Source organism: Metschnikowia bicuspidata (assembly GCF_001664035.1).
Source record: "Metschnikowia bicuspidata var. bicuspidata NRRL YB-4993 chromosome Unknown METBIscaffold_6, whole genome shotgun sequence".
NCBI classification, from domain to species: Eukaryota; Fungi; Ascomycota; class Pichiomycetes; order Serinales; family Metschnikowiaceae; genus Metschnikowia; species Metschnikowia bicuspidata.
This window is the reverse complement of record NW_017387736.1, coordinates 622,555-647,920: the sequence shown is the minus strand read 5'-3', so window position 1 is coordinate 647,920 and position 25,366 is coordinate 622,555. Positions and strand designations below refer to the sequence as shown.

General features: G+C 46.8%; 10 protein-coding genes across 10 annotated transcripts; 3 read left to right on the top strand and 7 right to left on the bottom strand.

The window, feature by feature from the left end:
• Positions 1–83: 83 nt before the first annotated feature.
• METBIDRAFT_18175 (uncharacterized protein) lies at positions 84–590 on the bottom strand (the record flags this gene model as incomplete). Its single annotated transcript, XM_018854773.1, has 1 exon — positions 84–590. A coding segment is annotated over one exon (507 nt), but the record flags the coding sequence as incomplete, so codon positions are not given.
• Positions 591–1,789: 1,199 nt separating this feature from the next.
• On the bottom strand, positions 1,790–2,800 carry METBIDRAFT_45706 (pheromone-regulated protein; the record flags this gene model as incomplete). The annotated part of the gene is made up of 1 exon (XM_018857949.1): positions 1,790–2,800. The coding sequence occupies one exon, from the start codon at positions 2,798–2,800 to the stop codon at positions 1,790–1,792; it is 1,011 nt and encodes a 336-aa protein (XP_018710196.1).
• Positions 2,801–3,539: 739 nt separating this feature from the next.
• On the bottom strand, positions 3,540–5,927 carry TOP1 (DNA topoisomerase 1; the record flags this gene model as incomplete). Its single annotated transcript, XM_018854356.1, has 1 exon — positions 3,540–5,927. The coding sequence occupies one exon, from the start codon at positions 5,925–5,927 to the stop codon at positions 3,540–3,542; it is 2,388 nt and encodes a 795-aa protein (XP_018710195.1).
• Positions 5,928–9,730: 3,803 nt separating this feature from the next.
• Positions 9,731–11,823, top strand: CDC5 (polo kinase; the record flags this gene model as incomplete). Its single annotated transcript, XM_018858421.1, has 2 exons — positions 9,731–9,875; positions 9,930–11,823. The coding sequence occupies 2 exons, from the start codon at positions 9,731–9,733 to the stop codon at positions 11,786–11,788; spliced, it is 2,004 nt and encodes a 667-aa protein (XP_018710194.1). The 3' UTR covers positions 11,789–11,823.
• Positions 11,763–12,565, bottom strand: RPB11 (DNA-directed RNA polymerase II core subunit). Its single transcript, XM_018856264.1, has 2 exons — positions 12,364–12,565; positions 11,763–12,307 (listed from the first exon to the last, which is right to left on the bottom strand). The coding sequence occupies exons 1-2, from the start codon at positions 12,414–12,416 to the stop codon at positions 11,998–12,000; spliced, it is 363 nt and encodes a 120-aa protein (XP_018710193.1). The 5' UTR covers positions 12,417–12,565; the 3' UTR covers positions 11,763–11,997.
• Positions 12,228–12,720, top strand: METBIDRAFT_33301 (uncharacterized protein; the record flags this gene model as incomplete). The annotated part of the gene is made up of 1 exon (XM_018856263.1): positions 12,228–12,720. A coding segment is annotated over one exon (240 nt), but the record flags the coding sequence as incomplete, so codon positions are not given.
• Positions 12,721–13,764: 1,044 nt separating this feature from the next.
• Positions 13,765–18,154, top strand: SIN3 (transcriptional regulator; the record flags this gene model as incomplete). Its single annotated transcript, XM_018854354.1, has 2 exons — positions 13,765–13,823; positions 13,882–18,154. 2 exons carry the CDS (start codon positions 13,765–13,767, stop codon positions 18,152–18,154), a joined length of 4,332 nt encoding a protein of 1,443 aa, XP_018710191.1.
• A 77-nt stretch (positions 18,155–18,231) lies between these two features.
• METBIDRAFT_79658 (uncharacterized protein) lies at positions 18,232–21,744 on the bottom strand (the record flags this gene model as incomplete). Its single annotated transcript, XM_018859107.1, has 1 exon — positions 18,232–21,744. One exon carries the CDS (start codon positions 21,742–21,744, stop codon positions 18,232–18,234), a length of 3,513 nt encoding a protein of 1,170 aa, XP_018710190.1.
• An 818-nt stretch (positions 21,745–22,562) lies between these two features.
• On the bottom strand, positions 22,563–23,961 carry METBIDRAFT_218087 (uncharacterized protein). The gene is made up of 3 exons (XM_018855109.1): positions 23,790–23,961; positions 23,631–23,726; positions 22,563–23,551 (listed from the first exon to the last, which is right to left on the bottom strand). The coding sequence occupies exons 1-3, from the start codon at positions 23,832–23,834 to the stop codon at positions 22,925–22,927; spliced, it is 768 nt and encodes a 255-aa protein (XP_018710189.1). The 5' UTR covers positions 23,835–23,961; the 3' UTR covers positions 22,563–22,924.
• A 363-nt stretch (positions 23,962–24,324) lies between these two features.
• On the bottom strand, positions 24,325–24,930 carry RRS1 (Rrs1p; the record flags this gene model as incomplete). Its single annotated transcript, XM_018858010.1, has 1 exon — positions 24,325–24,930. One exon carries the CDS (start codon positions 24,928–24,930, stop codon positions 24,325–24,327), a length of 606 nt encoding a protein of 201 aa, XP_018710188.1.
• Between the last annotated feature and the right edge of the window lie 436 nt (positions 24,931–25,366).

The window sequence follows — 25,366 nt, the reverse complement described above, 5'->3', positions numbered from 1 at the left end:
CCAGCGAGGCCGCCCAATCCGAAAAGCCCCAAGACCGCCGCCGGGTTAACGGAAGAGGAGGGTTTCTCGGCGGGTGCTTCTGCGTCTTCGACTTCAGGGGGCGCCTCGACAGTGGCGGTCTTGTGGTGGACCTTGTTCTCATGGCCCAAGTTGACAACGGCAGGATTATTGATTTCGGGGTTGAGCGACAGCTGGACGTACTTATGCGTGTTCGCGATCTTCAGCTTCTTGCGCAGAGTGGGGGTCGAGGCATCCACGGGACTCAGTCCGCGCTCATGGATGTACAGAGGCTCGGCGCTGACGGGCTCGCCGCCATGAAGCACGCTGGCGTGGTTGGCCTCGACCTTGAACGAGGCGTGCAATTCTCTGTTGAGCAATTCCTGTTCAATCTGCTCCTTTTTCGTGCGGGCAATGTCCTGTTTGACGGCCTCAGGGCTCACGGGCGGGATTTTGGGCCCGGCCACTTTCGGCATGAGATCGTACTTGAACTCCCACTCGTTGATCGATGTTTGCGAGGGCAACTTGAACGAGTCGATTGTGGAGGCGTCGTTCTTTGCGAGGACTCTGCCCACGGAGGAGAAGGCTCTGGCGGCCTGTTGTGAAGTTCTGGCAATTCTCGACATTTTGTTCCTATGAAAGCAAGCAGTGAGCGGTGTGGCTAAATATGTGTTTGCAGACGACGGGTGATTAGCTAATGTCTGGGTTGGATTCCTGTTTTTGTTTGGTTTGCGTTTTACTGTTTCGTGCTTTTATCCGCTAAGGAATCCGGGCACTCTTTATATAGGATGGAAGTGAGATTTATATGTATGTGGAAAAGAGGGGTGCCCACCGTATTGCGGTTGCGCCAATCGCTGAGCACGTCTAGGCGGGTGGGGAAATATTCCCAGGTCCGGCTTCGCCCCGGACCTAAGGGTGCGTGAGCATTTCCATAATGTGGGGGCAGACGCAGTCGAAGCCTGGTGCGACCAAAAAAAAAGTTGCCCCAGTGACTCAACGATTGCGAAGCCTACAGAATTGGAATCTCCCGATTGACCGGGTCCTTTCGACTAGCGACTAGTTTAGTACGGTCGCCGGACCTGGAATGTCCTTAAATACTTTGCATGGCCGATTTAGCTCGGGCCCTGTTTTTTCAGAACTGTTTTTGATTTTTCATTTCGTTGCCTGCCGGTTAAATGGATACTATAATACAGATACATTCCTTTAGCAGCCGGCTTATACTCTGGCCCTAAGGAATGAGCTTACGACCCTTCGTCTTCAACAACGGGACCCTTCGTCTTCAACAGCGTTGCTCACATACTCCACGACTGGAAACAATTGATTTCGTATACTCAGCACCGACTCAGGTTTATTACCCGCACTTTATGTGGGCATTTGCTGGCTTCTTGCGGGCTGCCCTCGAGCATGGCTCCAGCGTTGCGCACCAAACTCAAGAGCTTCTGGGCCAGGGTCCACGAGATCTCCTCTACTCACCAGGGACGTATAGCCACTATCTGCATACATGCTCCGATAATACAGGGGATGCGTCGTATATCCAGAAAGCCATCCCAGACAGGAATAATTAGCCATGTCCAATCATGCAAAATAAGTCGCACACGCTATCGTGATAGACCCAGGTTTACCGCGACATATTTGATATCTAATTAGTATTCATATTTGAACGTGGAATCATGAAAGTGCCTCATTTGGCGGCCATATATCGAGCAATGTATGCACCCAGAAGGTTCCACCTGCAAAACTCTCTGTCCCAATGCTGCCTCCGATACTATGCCTAATTAACACTACAAAACAATCAGGAAACATTCGTGTCTTGCGGTGCCAACGGGCCTCCTTCCGTATTCTCGCGAGTTTCGGGGTAGTCAGCAGAGAACTCGATTGCCGCAAGCATATCATCTAGGACCCGCGACGGCGGCCTCGACGTGGGGTTGGACTGCCCTGATATTTCCACGGGCGTGCGGGGCATACTCACCGGAGCGTCCGGCGCCGGGTGAAACAAGGGGAGATCGAGATTAGATGCCGACGAGCGCATCATCTCCAAGACCGGGCTGATCGTCATGGAGCCTCGTCTGCCCATGGAATTCAGCATTTCTCGGTAGGAGCGGCCGGGCGTGGAGGTGCCCATGCCTAGGCTTGTGGGGTCGGAGAACATGGTGTTGACCGAGGCCGTCGATTTCTCCAAGAAAGACGAGCCCAGGGACCCCGCCAACAAGTGCGTCGCCGAGCTGTTGGAGCTGTTGTCGTAGTGGAACGGATTGTAATACTGCACTTCTTTCTCCCTCTTGGCTCGTTTTCTGCTCTTCCACCACACGACGAGCCACGACAGAACAATGCCTAGCGCGAGAGCGCCCAACAAAGCACCCACAATTATGAACACGGAGTTCACAGGGAGCGACTCTCTGCTTATGTATGGGTTCTCAGCGTTGTCTGTGGGCACGGTGGCCTGGTACGTGTATGATGTAGACGTTGTGGACGAGGATGACGAAGTCGTCGAAACCGTGGGCATGGCTGTCGTCGAGTTGCTCACCAGCGTGGTCATGTCAATCGTTGCCATCGACGAAGATATGGTGGCCGACAGAGTAAAAAACGTCTCTGATTCTTGGGTTTCCAGAGAGGTGCCAGAAGTGGAAGCACTGGAGGTGCTGGCACCAGTTGTGCTTGCAGTGCTAGTAGCACTATTAAGCGAGGGCAACGTGCTTCGCTTGGCCAATCTTTTATTAAACGGGGCATGGCCATGGTGGTATTTACGCTCGTACTTCCCACCGTACGACAGGCTGCGTGGAGGGGAAAGAGGTGCGATTTTCATGGCAAATGGAATGTAGGTCCGGGCGGGGCACGTGGTTTGATGTCTTTCGCCGCGTGCCAAATAGTATGGAGTTCAAGCAAAAACAGGACTTATAAGGGGATGGAAGTCTGGGCCAAAGAAGGAAAAGAGTGAGGCACACACTTCCTACGATAGCGCACATCTCAATTCCGTGCCGATGGAGGAAAGGCGCATTTGTTCCATACACACGTACCGTGTTTGTTGATCCTGCCGCGCGTCTTGTAGTCCTATGCGAGGCTTAATCATCAGAATTATGAAAGCGCGTTCCGTTAAGCGAGGCCCGTCTTTGATTGGTGCGCGGGTCAAGCTTTTGCACTGTACCGGCAGGAGCCAATTTCCCGATACGCGCACACGCATATGTTTGCTGCTCTCTCTGCGAAGAACATACACGTCTCTTCTGTCCAGAAGACCTTTTGTCTGGCTCAAATCTTGCATGGCGCCTAGCACCCAAGAAACAGAACCAGTGCCGTTCTATGTATTGCTCTCGTTACGTAGTCAGGACGTCACTTAGCCAAGACGCAACTGGATTTGGTTGTAGGTCCTCTCTAAGTTTCTTATGGTATGTTGTTTCATTACTTGCTCATTTCTGCAGGCTTTATGTCAACTAATTGCACAACCTCGTGGCAAGAAGTGCTCCATGTGATCACAACGGCTTATTCTTGATACAATGTATTTCTATTTTCTATCCGGGGGTTTTTTCTAAAAAAACATGAACAGGGGCTTAGAACCTCCAATCAGCACCCGTAGACTCAATGGCCCAATTAAATTTATCCCTCAAAGTCTTTGCAAAGAGCTTCTCAATGGGGACGTTGAACTTCTTGGAAAACATCACGGTCAAGCGTGGATCGATATAATTCAACTTCGATGTCCCCAAAGACACTTCTGAATTATCTTCTTTGTCTTTGAGTTGGAAGCTCACATTTGAAATGCGGCCCTCAATCGTTTCGATCTGCGACTTGAGCTTTTCGACACTGGCAGACTTCGGCTCGACAACCCCGCTCTCTACTTCTTCCTCGTATTGTTTCCTCAATTCCTCGATGCCCTTCATTTTCGTGTCCAAGTCTTGCTCTGTGAGAAGATCCTGTTCTTCCATCTTCCTCTTCTCGTTATCTCGCGTCCACTTCTTCTTCGCTTGATCTTTAAGCTTCTCCACATGCAATCGCACAATCGACCGGAGATCCTCCTTGCTTACATCCTCCAATTCTTCGAAATATCTCGGTTCCTTCTCACGCGCTGAAGGGTCCATATTGAGGATCATTCGTTTCAATCGGAGTTTTTGCCACTCCATTTCCTTTATTCTGTCTTGGATCTTTTCCACCGTAGTCGAGTGTCCTTTGGTGACCGTACGCTGGTGATTACACAAAATGGCGACGGTTCTGTTGGCAGCGTTATACTTCAATATTTTCTCTGCCACGGTACCCTCGTTTTTGATGAGGTCCATTTGATCTTGCATAGTCTTCGACGCATTGTACGTACGGAATACCTTGGCAGTCAACCCTTTCATATACCCCTGCAAATGTCTGTTCAACGTGGATGGGGATATGCGGTCGAACAAATCATCACCTGGCTGCTTGGGGTCCTTCTTGAAGATGCGGAAGTTTTTGAAGACTTGGCGATCCACCTCCACTTCTTGGTAAAACCGAATAGAGTCTTTACCCAAAAAATCAAAGATAACGGTGTTGGGCGGCTTTAAGGTCACATGCTCATACCTCAATGAACAGCAACCCACAGTATCAGCCTCGTCCTCACCTTTCTCACCGCCTGCTCTCAATGCAAAGATGTCAATAAGATAGGTTGCCGTTGCAATCTGTCTGTTCTGCATGTACTGATCCTTCAACATAATGTTGTAGTCAGCTCTGATTCGTTCGATATGATTTTTCAACTCCCGAGCAGTTTCAAATTTTCGCATATCTGAGACACCCTTGATCGAGGAGTTTGCTGCAAGCTTTACGTACTTGAAGTTATCTGCAATGTTTTCTCTCCACATGGCAAGCCAAACGACAGACTTGTCATGCTTAACAGCACCCCACTTATGCCCAGCGGGGGGCACAGGAACAGGGGCATCTGCACCCAAATTGAGAGTGATATCTTCAGGGTAGACACGCTTTTTTAATTTACCAGTCTTTGGATGCGCACCACGGCCTCTAAAAAGACCTGGTGGTTCGACCCTGAAATTTCCAATATTTTCTTTCCGGCCGTTTAAAAAGCAGGTGCGGTAGGGTTCTTCAAGAGCTTCTCTTTCCGCTTTGATCCTTAGTTTCTCTTGTTTTGATATATTCTTCTTCTCCTCTTTTTGTTTCTCGAAATACGCAAACATTTTAGAGAAGTCACATTTTTCAAAACTTTCGATTTCAACATTACAGCCACCGCTCTGTTTCAAGACTTCGATGAAATCATCAAAAAAGTTCTTTTGAAAAACAGGGTTTTTGGTGTGGTCTGACTCTAGCATGGCCCCAAAAAACCCAGCTACTTCCTCCGCAGCTGAAGGTAAATCCACAGGCTTACCATCGTAATACATCTTCACATAAGATGGTAAAGGCTCGTAAGGTGGTGGGAATAGAACACCGTTGTGCTCTAGTTGCTGCCAACGTTCGGGGCCCTGTCCAAATTTCTCATCTTCCCACCATTTGTAATCGTCGCTCTCTTCCTCAATTCTCGAGGAGTCCCCGTTTTGGGAAGTACCATGCTCGCTTTCGCTTTTGGAAATCATGGGCTTCTCATCTTTGACTTCAGGTGTTGTTTCAGTGGAAGAGACATTTGTGGTTTCAGACGTATCCTTTTTCAGTTTCTTCTTCAGTTTACGCTTGGCCGACTCGCTGGACTTGACAGAATCTTCCACCTTGATATCCTCTTCTTCTTTCACAGTGGAATCTTCCATTTTTGGCTCTTTCTTTTTCAGCTTTTTCTTGGGTTCACCCTCCAGGGTCGCATCAGCTCTCCTCTTCTTTTTCGACTTCTTCTTTTTTTGATCCGAACCTGAAGCAGTACCGTTTTTGGATTTGTTTTTTTGCTTGATTAACGCATTCAAAGGAAGTTCTTCTTGGTGTTCTCTGAATGTGGTACTCAGAACCAGCAATTGCGAGAGAGCGGAATCTTCGATGTCTCCCATTATTGCAACGATTGACGAGTCAAACAAATCCCGGGAAAAAATGCTAAGTGTTTGTAAGAGCTCTTTTATGCTGAAATATTGGGTTTCACTTTTTTCAATGACTAAACTAATCGAACCGTCCCTAATGTAGACGAAAAAAACGAACTTCGCTGGGGCGCGATGATGGCTTTTAAGTTAACTGCACGACCTTTTACTCCTGCAGCCCGAGGGGCGAGATTCGACAGACACCAACGGGGGAGAGCGAATCAGCCATGTTTAATAATGATTTATCCTGATGTGAATATCTTTTCAGATGTCGGCGCTTGATTTCAGGTTTTTTTGCTGCATATGAATCATAACTGTAGGGTTTTGAATGCACGCGGGCCGCGTCTGTATGACACAGCGTACCGGTATCTACTTTTGACAGGTTTTTGCAGCAGTTGCCGGCTTATATATCTATCTTGAGAGGCTTAAAAAGCGAAGAAGCCAGGAGTGCTAATGAAAGCTCACAAGGGTTTGTAGCCCGATGGTTTTTAGCTTGGAGTTTCAAAGTTTTTTCTTACCATCACAATGAGCAAATTGAGATTTTCGTCCTGCCCTAAATAATTTCAATTGAGGCATTTCATATCATAAGTCCTCCCGTAAATTGATGGAACAAGATTTCAGACATGAAGTTCATGCTTTTATTATGCATGATGATGTGTTATATTAGTCCGGCTATTGGGTGTACGCAGATGGATACATCAGTCGTGCAAATTGACCCAATCTGTGGTACACAATCCTTCCAAGTGAGTTAGTTAAACATTGCGTCGCTTTTATTTCTCATGTCCTTTATCCCAACTGCTCGTATATATAATTATTTTAGATGCGGCTATTTGATTCTTCTGCTCTTCTACGTACGCAACCGTACACTGAAGAGAACAGCGGCGAAATGTACACTCAAGAGTGTAGTGCAACGCGTCATAGTTGGACGACGAGCTCAAAGAGTGACACACTCATGAATTCTTTGAATTGAGAAATGCTTTCTTTAAAACACAGAATATTTACTGTTGAGATGAGAGATCATTACAAGGAAAACACATACCACTAGTGATGTCTGTCTGAACTCCATTGATTCCGCATCGGGGTTCATTCTTAAACGAGACTCGGACGTTTAATTTTTTAACAAAGCTCTCGGCAGCGATGCCGCGTTCATTTCGAGGCCACAGTAAAATAAAAATCTACTGTACTTACCCGTTCCGTCTGCTTATTCAAGGATATTACGTGTCACTTATTTGAGATCATTCCGCTACCTGGGGATCCAACAATAGGGAGCTGCGACTTTTGCGCATATAAAGGTGCGCCTAATTTCCTACTCACCTGGCATTACCGCTCCATCCTTTCCATCCTACCACTTTCAACGTTTAGTCGACATAGTATTTTCGCCTTAGAAAGTGAATTCATATTGTGAAACACTGTGGGCGGATCTTGTATGTCCCAATAAGCGTGACCTAAAAAGTGGTCACATTGCATGTGGAAGCAGCTTTCTTTACATCAAAAAATGCCATACTACGCTGTTGCCAAGGGCAGATCCGCAGGAGTCTACAACTCCTGGGACGATTGTAGTAAAAACGTGAACGGATATTCAGGGGCTACGTATAAAAAATTTGCAACTCGAAGCGAGGCAGACAATTTTGTAAACGAGCAAAGTGGGGGAGGCTATGGGAACAGTACCTACGGGAGTAGTTCCACCTCTCGCGGCGGGAACGCCAGAGATTACTCTTCCCGAGACTATTATTCTAGCAACAGTAGTGGAACTGGTAGTTATTCTCGCGATGACTATTCTCGAAGGGATAGAAGCCCAGCTAGACTGTCACACTCTGCATTGGAAAGCCTGGTACCTTATTCGGGCTACGATGGCGGATCGTACTGCGGTGAAAACAAAGCGATTTCCACGCGGTGCTCAGCTACGAAAGAAAAGATTTACGTGGACGGTGCTGCCCGTGGAAACGGAAAATTTTCTTGTCCGAAATCAGGCTACGGTGTCTACTATGGGCCCGGGGACTCGCGGAACAGCTCTGTTCCGCTCTCTGATGTCGACGATATCTCCAAAATTCGGCCCACAAACCAGAGAGCAGAGTTGCATGCAATGCATCATGCTTTGAAGAACATTCACGAAGAATACAATTCGAATCCTGGCATGTCGAAGTCTTACGAAATTCACACCGACTCAACTTACACGAAGAAGTCCATTGATACCTGGGCAGATGGGTGGAAGAAGAACAACTGGAAGACCTCGTCTGGATCCAAGGTCGCAAATCAGGATATCATCGAGCGCACCCATGATCTTTACTCAACTCTCACAGAGAAAGGCGTGAGTGTGGACCTTATACATGTGAAGGGACATCTGGGTGTTGAAGGTAACGAGCAAGCTGATCGGCTTGCCAACGAGGGTGCTGACCGAATGTGAAGTCTGGATTACCAGTCAGGCTCATTTTTATTGTTTTGACAGGTCTTGGCTTTTCTCGAAATTAACGAATCAATAATGAGTAAAACACTGTACCTCTGACTTTTTCGGTTCCTCCATGTTTTTGATCTATCATATAAAAAATGTTTAGTGCACAGCTACAGCGAGAGGGGTTGGAACTTGCTCAAAAATCCGAGGCTTTACCAGCAAAACGTTAAGCTTTAATAATGTAATATTCTTGTGGGCTATTGTCTTCAGACTGGAGAAATTGAATGTTTGCAATTTTAGATCTTGTGATGAGGTACACCCGAGCATGTCGAGTTGTTTCAAACCTCCAGTCGATGTAATAATCATTTGAAGTTGCCTGGGACATCTCGCGATCATAATTTATTCAGATAAAAAATTGATATCAACCGTGCTACGTGCCTATAATTCCACCCCGCCGTTATAACCCTACTGCACCCGAAGTGAATGTTTGTTGTTGCATATCTATAACTTTTCCATTCATGCGACAAACCCGCAAGTGCTTCAAGTCAGAAATCAATGAACAGCTTTCATTTATTAATAAAGATTTCAGCAATTGGTTGTGCTCGTTATTCGAAGCTTGAATGTTTACACAATCGACTGTAATTTTTAATGAGAGCCAAAAGATCCATAACTGCCTGACAATGGCTCATCATCTAAATGAATGTTGGCAATGTGCGCAGTACGCACAGAAGATTCAGCTTTTGGATCAATTCATCAATAAAGTTGATGCAGAAGCATGTGCAAAATTAATTTGCTTCTCTAAGCTAAAGATCAATGAGAGTAATCCTGCTGCATCCTATTTGTTTCAAAGCTTACGTGGACTTTTCCTTGTCAGTTGCATACTTTTACACAACCATCGCATTGCAAGCAGAAGCGAGCAAAATCTGCAGGTCACTTCCGCTCGTTTTGCTTTAATTGTAAATATTTGAGCGGCCTCGTTACTCAATGCGGTATATTTGTAAACATGATGGCTTGTCCACTCTTCACTTCTCGGTGAAATTTACAACGAAGTTCTTTTTTAGTCCAAAGCATAATAGTCTCCTTGCTGTACTTCATCTGAACTGGTATACGCAAAAATATATATATACAATTCGGACAGAAAAAAAAAAAAACTGACGCAAGAAAAAGGTGACTACATATTTCTTTCCTCCAAATCTCCTCTTGTGTTTCTACATCGTCATTACCTCGTCCATTGCATTTAGAAAGCTTCGAGTACAATCGAGTATACTCAGCTGAACCCACCAGAGAATTTCGATCATTTCATAAACTAATCTTCTTTATCTTCTTAAGAAACCCATTCAATTTTGTGCCTTGACTCCTGTATTGTACCGTGAATACGATTGTTCTAAACATGAACTTCCGCTCAACTCAGCCTTTACAACCGCTCAAGAACGGGCAGCTCAACAGAGTCAACAATGTTACTCCAAGCAAGTCTACCAGGAGGAAAGAATCACAATTCGACTACTATCATGCACCACCCAATTTGTACCATGATAGTCATGCTCAAGTTCAACAGCAACAGCAACAGCAACATCAGCAGCAAACCCAAGAAAAAGCCAAGAAGAAAAAAGAGAAGCTTTCTGCTCTCTGCAAAACGCCTCCATCAATTGTCAGGACAAGAAACGGTATTGACTACCGCAGAGGGGTCTTCTTGGGCGAAGGAGGGTTTGCAAGATGTTTCCAAATGAAAGATGCACTGGGCCGAATCTATGCCGCTAAGACAGTTGCAAAAGCACTGATCAAGAATGAAAAGACAAAAACCAAGCTTTTGCTGGAGATCAAGATTCATAAGTCTCTCAAGCACCCTAATATAGTCAACTTCGTGGATTGCTTTGAAGACGACGTCAATGTCTACATTCTATTGGAGATTTGCCCTCATCAATCACTTATGGAACTCTTGAAGACTAGAAAGCGTGTTTCAGAACCCGAGGTCCGCTTTTTCATGGTGCAAATTGTCGGTGCAATTAAGTACTTGCATTCTCGGAGAGTCATCCACAGGGATTTAAAGCTCGGAAACATTTTTTTCGACCCCGAAATGAACTTGAAGATAGGAGACTTTGGTTTGGCTTCCGTGTTGCCTTCCACAGACTCAAGAAAGTACACCATTTGTGGAACGCCCAACTATATCGCGCCAGAGGTTTTGGGTGGGAAACAAACTGGCCACTCATTCGAAGTTGATATCTGGGCCATTGGTATCATGATGTATGCGTTGTTGGTTGGCAAGCCACCATTTCAGGCCAAAGACGTAAACGTTATCTACGAAAGAATCAAGAGGACGGAATACCTGTTTCCCGCTGATAAGCCTATATCGGAAAATGCCAAGACTCTTATCAAAGATTTGTTGAGCTTGAACCCACTCAACCGGCCCACGATTAATGAGATTTTGGACTACCCATGGTTTAAAGGTTCTTTCCCTTCGAAGACTGTCGAAGAAGCTTTGACAGCAACCCCTCATCAGATGGACGAGATTTCTCGTGCTCAAAGCTCGCTTAATTTTGCCAACGCAAAGACCCAGGCTGGCATTTACACCCCTAAACTGAAAAACCCCGTGGAAATCTTGAAGACGGACTTGCATTCCAGCCAGCCCCGAGCCGTGTTGCCTGAATCGTTGTCACCAGGTGACACCAGATCTAAGTACCAAGAAATTGCGGTGCCAACTTCCATAGTTGGCAAGGGCGGAAAGTCCCTTAGAAAGCTTAACTTCCACTCAAAGTTCAACAAGGTGATCATTAAGCTAGAACAATCACTCCTTGAAACAGTTCATAACATGAGAAGACTCCGAGCACTCACAAGCTCTGGAGAAGTTTTGGAATTTGATGTGAAAGAGCTCCCCACTTGTGAAAATCCAACTCTCATCTCTAAGTGGGTTGATTATTCAAGCAAATACGGGTTTTCATATCAGTTGAACAACGATGATATTGGTGTTTTGTTCAACGACAACAACACAATCTTAAAGCTTCACAACAACGACAGATTCTTGGAGTTGATCCATCACGAAAACGAAGGGTGGTCATGCATCGAAAACTCAGTCAGTCACCCACCCTCTCAGGCGAGAAGACAACTTGAGATTGTTGATTTCTTCGCAAAGTACATGAACAGCAACTTGTCCAAGGTGAGTGACAACGAGGAACGCAAGGAGACGGTGTTCTTGCATAGATACACTAGAAACAGTGATTACATCATGTTTGAAATGACGAACGGAGCGTTTCAGTTCAACTTCAAAGATCATCACAAATTCTGCATTTCTAAGAATGGCTTGGCCATTACCCATGTCTCGCCCAACAAGGTGATCCAAACGCATCCTTTGATCTTGGTTCTTGAGCGCGGGAACTTCTTAGATACCGAAGTTCCCGACTGCTTGGGTAAGATTACCATCATCGAAGCCGCCATCAGAGCGAAAGTAAAATAAATTAGCATATAGAAAAAATACACAGCATACCACACAAGTGCACGCGAGAGCCTTGGAGTCAGGCGGCGCGGGCTGCTTGGATTTACAGGAGAAGCCCCGGCGGGGCATGCCCCTTTGGTGATTGGTTCTTGGTGATGCGCCCGTGCTATTCTGTCACCCGGGAGCGTGTCTCATATATAGTTGTTTATTGTATTGTACAGCCCCTAAAATTAGTCATCATTATTGTTGAGCAAGGACTTGAGAGCCCACTCATCCTTGAACTTGGTTTTCATGATGTCCAACTCCGAAATCAAACTGGAGCATGCGTTCTTCAAGGCGTCTCTGGGCGTGTAGTCGTCATCGGTCTGGATTCTCAACACGAAGTTGGCAAAAAGCGGGTGCTCGACCTTGTAGGCAGCAAAAATGACTCTGTCGTCCTTGGCCAAGTGAGCGCGTAACATGTTGGCAAGCGTGTGGTCCTCACGCTCGATCTTTATGATGGCAGCATTGGGCACCTTTGTATCTGGGATGATCTTGATCCTTGAGCACGGTTAGTATTCACGGCGGGGGATCCGGTGTCAGGGGCTAGAACATACTTCTCCACGCCATCTGGCAAGATGAACAACTCGAATCTGTCTGGGGCATTCATGTTCGGTGGAGGGGATAGATGACCAGGAGAGCTGTGGAGGACATAGAGGTGGAAGTTGATAGTCACGGGCCCGTCCTGCAGGGAGGCCCGAATTCCAATGGGCGGTCTTTGCCTGGCAAAGGCCAGAGCTAGGAAATGCTAGACCTCACTGCGTGCCTCTAGATCCAGGAGGCTATTTTGGCCGCCAGATCGGGGACAGTTCAAGCTGCCAGGTTGTGCATGCCAGTGCCAGCACTTTGTTTGGCAGTGCAGCTGAGTTGACCGGGGCGCACGGAATAATCCACAGGCCGGATCTTTGGTGAGCATTAATAAACAGGTGAGAACGAAGCAGGAGAGGAGCAAAATGAAGAGAAGCAAAAGGCAGATCAGGAGTATGGAAAAAAGCGTGAGAAGCAGGAACGAAAAGCAGCGGCATGGAGGGGAGAAGAACTCAAGGCAGATTGTAAAAGGCAAACAAGGACGGGACGATGAGGGAAGGAAGGATGACAGTGAACAAGACAAGCGAGAGAACAGCAGCTACAGAAAAAGACAACAGAGAAAAAAATAACAGACAAAATAAGACAACAGAAAAAAAGATAACAGAGACAAAATAAAACAACAGAAACAAAAAGACCATCAGACAAAATAAAACAACAGAAACGAAAAGATCATCAGAGACAAAATGAAACAACAGAATCAAAAAAAATCATCAGAGGCAAAATAAAACAACAGAATCAAAAAAAAATCATCAGAGACAAAATAGAACAACAGAATCAAAACGATCAACTAAAAGAACACAAACTAATTTAGAAGAAAAAAAAAAAAAATAAAAAACAGAATATAACACTCACCGTCACTCCTCTGCGGCCCCTCCTATTCTCTGCTCTTTCTTGTTCCGTTCCGCCTCCATCGCACAGCAACGGGGCACGGTGCCGGGCACGTGACCTTGCTCGGACAGAAACCGCGCACGGCCGGCGCCCCAGGCACAGGCGTCCTGCAGGCGCGTCTCCCCGGCTGCTCGCCCGGCCGGGTTACCCGCACCTGCTCCACCTATCTCGAAGCACTGTTGGGCCTCTACTCTAACCGCCATAGAGCACCGACATCTTTCGTCCCCGACACCCCAGTCCACAAAGCCACCTGTTTTCAGCGGCTGCACGAGTGTCACTCCGAAACAGTCCCGAAGCCGCCCGAGCCCCGGAATTAAAAAATAGACCCGGCCGTGATTTTCCAGCCTGCAGTCGCTTTTTTCTATCTGCCCAGTTTTTCCTCATCTGCTCGACAGGCGTTGGCTCTGTGACCGCCACCCCCTGAACCCACCACCTGTCCCTAGGCAAGCACCCCCTCCGAGCCCCAGCGTGCCCCTGACCCAATGACCAACCAGGAGACCCGCTGGCCCAACCAGGGCATGCCCATGAACCTGGCCTACAAGTATGTATCCAAACACCCGCCCAGAAAACCCGAGCCCGCCACTAACTCCCGTCTCTAGCCGCCAGAACCCGCCCGTCTTGCCGCCCCCCGCCACCTTGGAGGCCGGCGGCCAGCAGTTCCCGCCGTTCACGTCGCTCCCCGCCTTGGGCAGCAGGGGCAGCACGGCCTCCGGCCACGTCTTTCTGATCCCCGCCATCAACTCCAGCGAGGACCTGCGCCTGCCGCCAGCGGGCGCCCGGCTCCCCCAGGTCCCGGGCTACGGCGCCTTGAGCTCGCACTTGCCCAACTCCATCTACAACCTCACGCACCAAAACGAGCAGCTGCCCCCGGACGCGGCGCCCAAGCCGCAACACAGCCAGCCGCAGAGCCTGCTGCAGCTCCCGCAGAACACGGGCGGCGGCGTTCAGCCCCCGCTGCCCGAAAAGCCCGCTGCCGCGGCGCCGCAGCCGGCGCCTGCGCAAGACACGGAGCAGGCCCGCGAGGGCAGCGTGGCCGCTGACCAGCAGGGCGCGCAGAACTTGCTGGCCATTCCGCACGGCGTCATGAGCCGCTCGTCCGCGTCCAACGCATACCGGCCGTTGAACGTCAAGGATGCGTTGTCTTACTTGGACCAGGTCAAGATCCAGTTCTACAACCAGACCGACGTGTACAACAACTTCTTGGACATCATGAAGGACTTCAAGTCGCAGAGCATCGACACGCCGGGCGTCATCGACCGCGTCTCGTCGTTGTTCCGCGGGCACCCCAACTTGATCCAGGGCTTCAACACGTTCTTGCCGCCCGGCTACAAGATCGAGTGCTCCTTGGACCCGTCAGACCCCAACCCCATCCGGGTGACGACCCCCACTGGGACGACGACGCGGCCGAACTTCGGCGGCGTGCCGCAGTTCGCTCCCGCCGGCCCGCCCCAGCAGTGGGCCGACCAGGGCCAGCCCGCACAGCCCGCGCAGTTTCCGCAGGACCCGCAGCATCTGCAAGCGGGCGCGGGCGGCCAGATCGAGTTCAACCATGCCATCTCCTACGTGAACAAGATCAAGACCCGCTTCGCCAACCAGCCCGACATCTACAAGCAGTTCTTGGAGATCTTGCAGACGTACCAGCGGGAGCAGAAGCCCATCGGGGAGGTCTACGAGCAGGTGACGCAGCTTTTCGCCAACTCGCCCGATCTCCTCAGTGACTTCAAGCAGTTCTTGCCGGACACGGGCAACCATCAGCCCCAGTTTGCCGTGAGGGCCGAGGATCAGGTGTTGCCCCAACAGGCCCAGCCTCAGTTGCACGGGCACGACGGCCAGGCCTACTATGCCACGAATGGCTCCTCTCAATTGCCGCCTCTCGGCAACTTCCAGCCGAACGCGAGCGGCGGGGTCTTGAGCCCAGACCTGCATTACCGCCACTTCCAGCCAAATGTCCACGAAACCGACCAGACTGCACCAATGGTTCAGCACCCTCTGAGAAAAAATAGTGAGCATCGCGCTTTCGAAAGCAACTACAATGAGGAAGCCAGCTACTCTGGGATCCGGGGGGCGCCGCAGGTGGGCCCCACAAAACAAAAGTCCGCTACTCCGAGCTCTTCGGTCATGGTGGCGAAAACAAATCCCACTCTCGTGGCTGGAATCCCGGAGCCCGTTCCTCCATCCTATGTTTCTAAGACTTCTTCTTTGCTGGAGGAGCTTTCTTTCTTCGACAAGGTCAAGAAAGCTATCGGAAACAAACAGACGTATAACGAGTTCTTGAAAATGTTGAATTTGTTTTCGCAAGACATCATCGACAAAGAAACTCTTGTCGAAAGAGTCGAGTCTTTCTTGGGTGACAACAATCAAGATCTCACCAATTGGTTCAAACAATTCGTTGGTTATGAGAAACCTACCCAGCACATGGAGGACATCACGTTCAGGAAACATCAAATTGAGCTCTCTTTGTGCAAGTCATACGGACCATCGTACCGTCAGTTGCCGAAAGTCGAGACATATATGCCTTGCTCCGGAAGAGACGAGATGTGCTGGGAAGTGTTGAACGATGAGTTGGTGGGCCACCCAACTTGGGCTTCTGAGGATTCAGGGTTCATTTCTCATAGAAAAAATCAGTACGAGGAAATCCTTTTCAAAATTGAGGAGGAAAGACTCGAATTTGACTATCACATGGAGGCAAATTTGAGAACTATTCAGACTTTGGAAACCATTGCCAACAGAATCGCCAACATGACCCCAGAACAAAAGGCCAGTTTCAAGCTTCCACCAGGCTTGGGCCATACATCCCAAACGATCTACAAAAAGGTGATTCGTAAAATTTACGATAAAGATAGAGGGTTTGAGGTGATTGACGCCCTCCATCAGAACCCTGCAGTCGCTGTTCCAGTCGTGCTCAAAAGATTAAAACAAAAAGACGAGGAATGGAAGCGCTCTCAAAGAGAATGGAACAAAGTTTGGAGAGAGATGGAGCAAAAGGTATTTTACAAGTCCTTAGATCATTTGGGCTTGACATTCAAACAGGCCGACAAGAAGTTGTTGACTGCTAAACAGCTTGTGAGTGAAATCAGCACAGTTAAAGTTGAGCAACAAAACAAAAGAGTCCATCCTTTGACACCTAAACCACAGGAGCAACTCAACTACAATTTCACTGATGATGATGTCATATTTGACGTCATAAAACTTGCAGAGTTTTACATATATCACTCTTCAAATTACTCACTGAATGACAGAGATAAGCTCGGATCGTTTTTCAAATACTTCATCTCACTACTTTTCGGAATTCCGACTGAGAAAATCTACAAGGCATTAGAAGCTCGTTATTCAAGAGCAGATCAGGAAAATGCCAATGACAAAAACCACGAGGATTACAGCAATATTACTGATTCTAATGGAAACGGTGAATCTAATTCTGGAAAGAAACGTGCTCGCGAACAGGACTTGTTACGTGATGTCTTGAAGAAACAGTCAAAGTCTAGAAAGGAAGAGTCAGAAGATGCTCCATCCAGTGGCTCAGAGGATTCACGCAATACAGCTGAGAAAGATGCTCCTGGCGATTTGTGGATAAATACCACATCTGCAAAATTTTCCCTTGAGGAAACTGAAAAGGGGAAGAAAAGAGACAAGTTCAATTTTTTCTGTCATACGACCGCGTATGTGTTCTTTCGCCATTTCAGAACGTTGTATGAACGCCTTTTGGAGATCAAGGGCATGGAAGATGATGTGGAGAAAGAAATACGCTCACGTAAGTTTCCTCAGTTCGCCAAGGACTTGAATTTGGTTTCACACCAGCTTCAAGAGCTTGGTGTGGAAATTGTGGCTGGTTCAAAGGCTTGTTACCATCAGGTTCTTAGATTAGCCGAAAGATTGTTAGACGGTGAGATTGAGCATCAATGGTTCGAAGAGAGCTTACGCCAGGCTTACAGAAACAAAGCATACAAGTGCTACACACTCGACAAGGTGGTTCAATCCCTTGTGAAGCATATGCATACAATGGTTTCGGACTCAAAGACCTCTGATATGATTGTTTTGTTTGAGGAGGATAGACATAGCCCCACAACGACAGCCAAGAATCAAATCTTGTATCGTATGAAAGCCAGAGCATTGATGAGCACTGATGAGAACATGTTCAAAATCTCATTTCAAGCATCCAATAATTCTGTGAACATCCAATTTGTTGGTCTCGATGATTTGACGATCAATGATCACACCAACTCAGAGGAAAAATACAACTACTACGTGACGTCTTATATCATGTCACATCCTACGGAAGGTGTTCCGATGTCAAAGATTAGCATGCCTTTCCACAAAAACTTCATCAACTCAGTTGATGAGGATCAATGCAATGGGTTGGCACTGTCCCAGTTGAAGGTTTCAATTTGCGAAAATTCATACCGTTTGTTCTTTGAAGCTGAAACATGTGACAAATTCATATCCAACTCGATGTACTCAAAACAAAAAGATACTGGGAAATCGAAGACAGAGAAACTTGAGATTCTTGATAGTATGTTAAATGACAAGGAGTCTTTCTGGAATGGCGAACGGAATAACATGCCTTCAGGAGAGTCAGAATTCAAGCTTCTCGTGGAGAAGGGTGCAAAGGAGTACAAAAATGCGCTTCGCGACCAAGAAAATCATATGAATGATATTGCCGAGAAGGCAAAAGCTGAAAAGCCCAATTTTGAGACTGCGGAGATGATAAACGGCACGAAAGCGTCCAAACCTCACCCAGATGTCACCATCGATGCGGACTCCACTCTAGTGCAAGAACACAATGATACCACCATACAACAGGAGGCCAATGATGACACAATGGAGGACGTGGGAGGAATTGAAAATGGAGTCAACGCAGCACGGAATCCATAAGACAGTATGATTTACCTAGATCTAGAAAAATCAAATTTTACCAAGTGAAATTTATGTATTTGAATAAAAAGTTACATCTATCTAAAGAATGTACCTTCAGCAGCAGCTTTTGCCAATCTTTCGGTAGCAATAGTATGTGATAATCGTTCTCTTTGTTCTAATCTTTTAGAAACAAACAGCTTCTCATCCTTAACTAGTAGCAAACGAAGGATTATGTTCTCAGCTGAAGTTTGGGCAACAAGCGGATCATGCTGTAATTCTTCCGCTTCCTTCGCCGCAATCGCTCTAGCATTTGCCGTTGCATTAGCTTGAATAGTCAGAGTTCTGGCGATAGACCCCGCCTTACTCCGTAGCTTTGCAGTATCATTACCATTGCTGCATGCCGCAAACACATTATTCTTTTCTCTTAAAGTTTGTAAAAATGCTGGAGAAAGTCGCTCGATTTCATGTATCAAAAATGGTATGTCCTTGTCGTAGTAGACAGGAATTAATAACAATGATTGGTATTGCTCATTCTTCAAATCATGAATAGGTGGTCCATTTCCTTCATTGTAAAAGAAATCAAAGCATAAAAAGTTCAACCATCCAATGACAGTCTCTATTTCATTGTTGGTAAGTGTTTTACCGAACCCTAACAGACTCAAAGAATTAGTCACATTCGCGACGGCAGAAGTCACGGCAGATTGCCAACCAACTTTCATATTTCCTGAGCTTTGTACTTTGCCTTTGATTCCCAACAGCTTGATCCCTCTCGCACTAGTTAATTTTGGTAATAAGAGCTCATCAGCGCACGAGACAATGACTTTCCATGCCTCAAGCATGACGCAAGTCAAAAGATCTTTTGTTAAATACTGCGCCAAGACCAGTAGATTCACGTTTAAGTAGGTGTAAAGTGGCATCATGGCTTCGTCCATTTGTGCTTGACTAGGCCTGACATTTCCGTTACCACCGCAAACGGACTTGAGCGTGGTACGAGAGACGCAATGCCTGATGAATTCAGAAAATTTTGCCACGATCATCTTAATGATTCTTTGCTGGGATCTGCTGAGGGTTCGATGAGCCCTTCCCATGGCGAAAATCGCATCTTCTCGTTCGTTTTCCACCGCAATCTCGACCAAAAGCCTTCCATCAGGGTCCAAATCAAGATATACATCCTGCGGAATTCCATCGTGCTTGAACTTCCTGGGCTCAAGCTGAATTAGTGCTCGGCCGCAAACTCCATGGGAACCAAGTCGTTCTTCCCAGACAGTTGTCGATAGCGTGATTGCAGAATTTGCCTCCACAGAAATTTCGAACTCTTCATCCCATTCGGGGTTTGCAGAGTCCATGGTTCTAGTTTTTGCTATGCGTTTCTTAGCCAGAGTATCAATTAGTGTCAAGTAAGGTTTGATGTTCGAGCTCTCCGTTGATGACTTCAAATTCTCCGCTTTCACCACACGAATGGAGAAGACGTGACTGGTGAATTCTTGACGAGAACCAGGATTCCTTTCTTGAACTTTCGCAGAGACCTCTTCAGGATTCAAATTCTGTTCCATCTTGGAGAGATGTTGAATCATAGCGTTTAAGTTGTTGAGACCAATGCAAGTTCTTGAAGTGAAGTTGAATGGCTCAACATCAATTTTTTGATTTCCAAGCTGGATGTTATTCACAATACTCTTTACTTCAGCGAGCCATCCTGATTGGTGCTTTGGATTTAAGCCCGTGTCTTGCTTTTCAACTTCTCGATTAAGATCATTCATTATCATCTCTGATATTTCTGTGGCGTAATGCAAGCAACACGAGCTTATGCTTTTGATGAGCGTGGTGTAAATGAGAGCAAGCTGATACTCATCTTGCCAATTTAAATCAGCTAAAATTTTGAGATATTGCCGGATGAACGTAAATATATCTTGGACAGAGGTACTGTATTTTTTTTCGTCATCTTCAATGTCAATAGGTTGAAAGCTATCTTCAAGTAGAGCGTTGTTCACGAATGCTTTGATTTTTTCACTGCTTTCAGAAACCCAACTCTGAAGATAAACAAAGAAGAATTTTTCCAAATTGAAAGCAAACGGACTGGATGGCGACACTTGCTGATATATGGAGCGAATTTCGCAAATTGATTTGTAGACTTCTAGGGCATCTGCGTAACTCAAAAACTCATCTCTTGCGTTGATATGTGCTATGATGTGCCGAAGAATATTTTCAGAGTCCGACGCAAACATACCCATGACTACTGCTGCATGGGTTTTGGAAACGTTTAAAAATCCCAACAACGGGTTTTTGTATCTCTTTTGTAAAAGCTTGACGTCTTCTACCAAACAGTCGGCGATGTTCAATACATGTGTAACGCTCACGGTGTTATCTCTGGGTAGTTTGGCGAGATATTCAGCATACAGAGATTCTGAAGTGCGAATTAAAGCTTTTGTGAGTCTCTTCTCCCACTTTTTTGGAAGATTTGTTGCCTCAACTCGACAGAAGAGGGGGTCTGTCTCAATATAATCTGCCAAGAAGGCCAAGTATGTTCCAAATTTGGGCTTTATGGTTCTACTAAGAACTGCACCCAAAGAATCTTTTATGCTGTAGAACAACTCGCTGAATGTAAACCCTAGATTATTCGCCCATTCTTCTTGGTCTTTCAAAGTCCATTTGTGTTTTTCTTCCCAGTCAAGGCCCCCATCTTCAGCGACACGTTTACAAGTTTGCAAAACTATGCGGGTAGATTCCAACAGAATGGGACATAAGTTCTTAGCATTTGCTGAGAAAAAGGGATCGATAAGAATTCCTGATAAATGGGCGGCGGTGTAAAAACAAACTGCCTTTGTCAGTGCGTCGATACGCCAGAGACGGCCACACAACATCAAAAGGTCTTTGGACTTGTTCGTAAGAATCAGAATATCCTCAGAGTTTATAGCAGAGGTGTCAGTTTTTTTTCTTTGATCGAGAAGGCACAACTTACATAGGGTGACGAAGAATGGGACAGTCACAGATTTGAGGGGCATGATGTAGAACTCCTCTCCCGGTGGAAGCAGGGGCGCAGGAAGAAGCTTTTTTGGAGCAGGCACGGGGTACTTCTTGGCTAGCAGATCACAGAGTGCAGTCTCCCGTTGCTTCCATTCTTCATAAGCTTGTGGAGTCGCAAAACTGGCGGGGGAGTTGCTCCCGATATCTTTGCCCACATAAAATAATACCTGCTCAATGTCCTTAGACAAGGCCTTCTGATTCACGTAGGATTTGAGGCGCAGTATATCTTGTTGAAGCTGGGCCGAGTCTACTGCAAATAGGGACTTCAACAAGGCCAAATGCGACTGGTCAATATCCGAGAGTTCAAATGACGGGGCTGGAAGTATCGAGTTCGCCGTGGCTCCAGAAGATGACGAGATACTTGAAGAGACCGAAAAAGATGGTGTGGGTGATTTCAGCGGACTGAGCGACGCCCTGTGCTCGTTGAGCTTAGCCACCAACGCGTCTGAGTTTTTGTCCTTCTGCACGAGCTTTATGATAATGCCAATGAACGTCTCAGCCTGACAAAAGACCACGGCGCTGGTTTCCTCAGACGGGATCAGGCCCATTTTGATGACTTCTTTGTTCGCAGTGGAAACGAACTTCATGACGAGAATGTCCACGGAGTTCACGCGGTTGATTTCGTCAATGCAGTTTGGATCTAGAAGCTCGCCATAAAATCGTAAAAGCAGGCGTCGCGTGAGCTCGCTGTATTTTGAGTTGGAGGCCATGGCCACCTTATGGAGTCTCGCCTTCAAATCAGTGAGTAACTGAGACGGCAACAGGGCATCAGGCTCCAGACGAAGAAGCCTCGATTTGCGAGTTTCAGAATTACGCGCCGTGGTCATTGCCGGCCTTTCCTTTATAGGCGGCGAGATGGGCTTGTAGAATCGTGCTTCACAGATATACTCAAGCAACACGGCTTTAAGTGTGGCCTCGTAAAGTTTACTTAAGTTGACATTCTCATACAGAGAGTCTATAGAGATGGTGGACTGAAGACTGTGCGAGCGCCCAGCCTGAGCGGCCAATTCCCGCTTGGCAGGATTGTTACTGCCGGGGATCATGGAATTTTGGTGTGGGTGGTTTTATGTGAAACGATGCGATATGTAGGGCCGAGTGCCGGGTGAAGTGCATGGGACCCGCAGTGGGTGGCCGGGCCCAGGGACGCGAATTCAGATTGATCGAGGGTGGTGGAACAATATGGCGTTTTGTTCCAGCATAGTTTCAAATCAGCAGAAGCTCCTTCCGAGGCTCCAAGATTTTTTTCTATCGAGGTGACTAATTTGGCGGGTGTAGTTTTGAGGATCGTGGACTGTAGTTTAGAAGATCGTAGTTTGAATGTAGGTTTGAAGATTGTAGTATTGTTCTTCGTTGGGGTATCAGCTCCCCGAACTATAATAGACGGTCAATCAACCTGGGCCAGCTTAAAAAGTGTAAGACGGAAAAACTCCCGGACATCCGCAAACTCTGCTTCCGCATTGAAGTTGGAAATTGGCCCGCTGACTAGGCCCAGTCGATCATAATCGCAATCATCCCCATAAGCTGGATTGCATGTTGCCCACCACTGTATTCGCGCACGTTGGATTTGACTATGTAATTAAACGAGAGCAGCGCTAGATACGTCTCAGTATTAGGATGCAATATATGAAGAACAGCTCCCGTTTCACTCGAGCGAACGTGATCCGGCACATTCTGGGCTCCAATGCTTCTTGTCCACAGTCATTTGCGTGCCCGCTCTACAAAAGCACATCTGGGCTAGCAATGACGTCTTTTGGCGGCCTAAAGGCATTAATCTTCAACTTCACTAATTTCGCTGGCGTCATCGCACGCCTGTTTCTCTCTTTTCACAGTTGTGTCTGGAGACAGAGAGCGACTGTTTTCTTCGGATAATTTCGGGGGCTTCTTTTCCTCGTTTTCGATCAGCCCTGCTATAGAAAGACTGCAATTCGAGGTCAACTCATCTTCCTTATACAAGTGTTTGCTTAGAAGCTTGTTCATCTCAAACATCGTCACGGTGTTCTTCTTAAAGATCTTGGTGAGCTTTTCATCACACAAAATTTGTCTTTTGTCAGATGCGTTCTGGAGATCATGAGCCCTAATGTATACCCACATTTGCTTGACCACCTGTGGCCGGCTCATTCGAGCACTTCCAATCACTTCTTGTAGCTGAGGGGAAAGCAAGAGATCTGCATTGAAACCATTGTTAGGCGCAGTACGTGCACCAGTTTTCCGTGGTTTACTCACCTTCGAAACGGCGGACCGCCCGCGGCGAGTATCGTGCTTTTGTCCTTCTTTTTGAAGCCGCAAGGCCATCAAATGGTCTTGGTTTTCCAGGTCTTCCTGATTGGGCTGCGGGTTCGCTCGCTCATCGGCGAGTTTGTAGTACCTATTCAATATCAATTCATTGACTTTTTCCTGTGGGTTAGTACACAGTAATTGACGGCCCTAGGGCACTGGCTGTGGTGACATTCGAGACACCCCGATGCGTACATACCTTATGGGGCATCAAGTCCACATCGAAAAGTTCCAGGATTGCGTTTCTGATTCTTTTGATCGAGATCTTGTCAAGATCAGCTGCGCTCAAAATCGCCTGCTATGTTAGTAACTGATGAACCTTACGGGTGATCTAGGGGGGTTCTCATAAAGCACGTACGTCGATCATTTCCTGGTAATCAGAAGCATCGAAAGTTTGGGTCATGTCTGGAGTCAGCGAAAAGGATAGGAATGGGAACAAGGCGTGGAATTTGGAAAGCTTATAGGAAATCTGGGGAATGACTGTTTTGTCTTTCGAGAACTGCGCGAATCCTGCTGGAGCCTGATATCACTGAGGAATCATCTGTGCTGCGACACCAAGATTTATCCTCTGCACTTTATGAGCTTCTCCTGGGTCTCTGGTCAATCTCAACCGTAATTTTCTATGTCCTGCAATTCAAACGAGGGTAGTGATACCTCATGAGAAGCTTCATCACGTCGACTCTTATACTGGGTTTTGGTAGACGCACTAGTCGGGCAGCACTAATTAAATATGCAAAAAAGTTCTCTTACTATACTATCATTAAATCTAGGATGCTGCTAGTTGAAACGCGCAACGTATCGTATGCTCACACCCTGAAGGCATTTTCCGTTTTTTGCTGACCTAATTTGTCGATATACCCAGATTGCGATTCTTCTGTTGTATCCTGGAACGATCAGATCTGCAGGTTTTTCACGTTACGCTTGTGCTGCAACTCATTCTTCTTCACCAACTTCTTTCTCTCGGCACGTGCCAACGATCTTGGGTCGATCAATTCATTGGGAGTGCCCTTCGACTTCTCATCAATTTCCACCAACCATTGGTCATCAAGGTCTTTGTTTTTTCCCTTATAACCCCACTTAGGAACCCACTCACCAGTGGCCTCGTCATATACCATCTTGCCGTCCTTGGCCTTGGCCTTGATACCCTTGATTTCGGCAAACTTCTCCCACTTCGTCTTTGGCTTGTCCTTTGGAATAGACTTCTCTCTGGGCAACGCCGTGGTGGGCTCAGGAAGTTGTATAAGGGTCATGGTGGAGTCTTGACCTGTGGAGGAGCCATGTGTGTCTGTGGTGGTTTTGATTGGCAAAGACAAAACCTGGTTGATTAGAAGCTGGAGATTGTCTCTGGTGACCGAGGCCAAGTAGGCCTCTTTTTGCTCGGGGTCATTCAACTTGGCATTGTCCAAGGGGTTGGGGTCAAACGTGGCCAAATTTCCCAAGTCAAACAGATTGGGAATAGGCTTTGTGACAGTCACTGGCTTGAAATTTGGCTCAGACATTTTTTATGGTACAGTAGTTTAATGGGAGCAGAGAGCAGAGATGCGCATCACCGCACTATAGAATGAACAAAAAAAAAAGTGAGTGCTGCATGCACGCATGAATTTCTTTAATGCTGTGGGTCAGGCGAATAAATAGGAGGGGCGAAGGAGTGTAATGATGTACGGCAATAGGACGTTTCAGCAGAAAGTACGGATATGAAAGCGCCAAAACAGCCTGGGCTTTATTTTCTTCAGCGTCCGAGAATTACGAAAATCCGGTTTGAAAGCGAACTCGAGCTATGCGAGTCCACATGATTCAATTCGTTCGCATGCCTTGTTGTTCTGAAAAACTTGGGAAATGCATCCATAAGCCAGTTTTAATTACGAATAACTTTCTTTGAGGCCTTTAGAATTTAGAGAGATCACCAATCTTTAATCAACATATCCTCGGCCAACT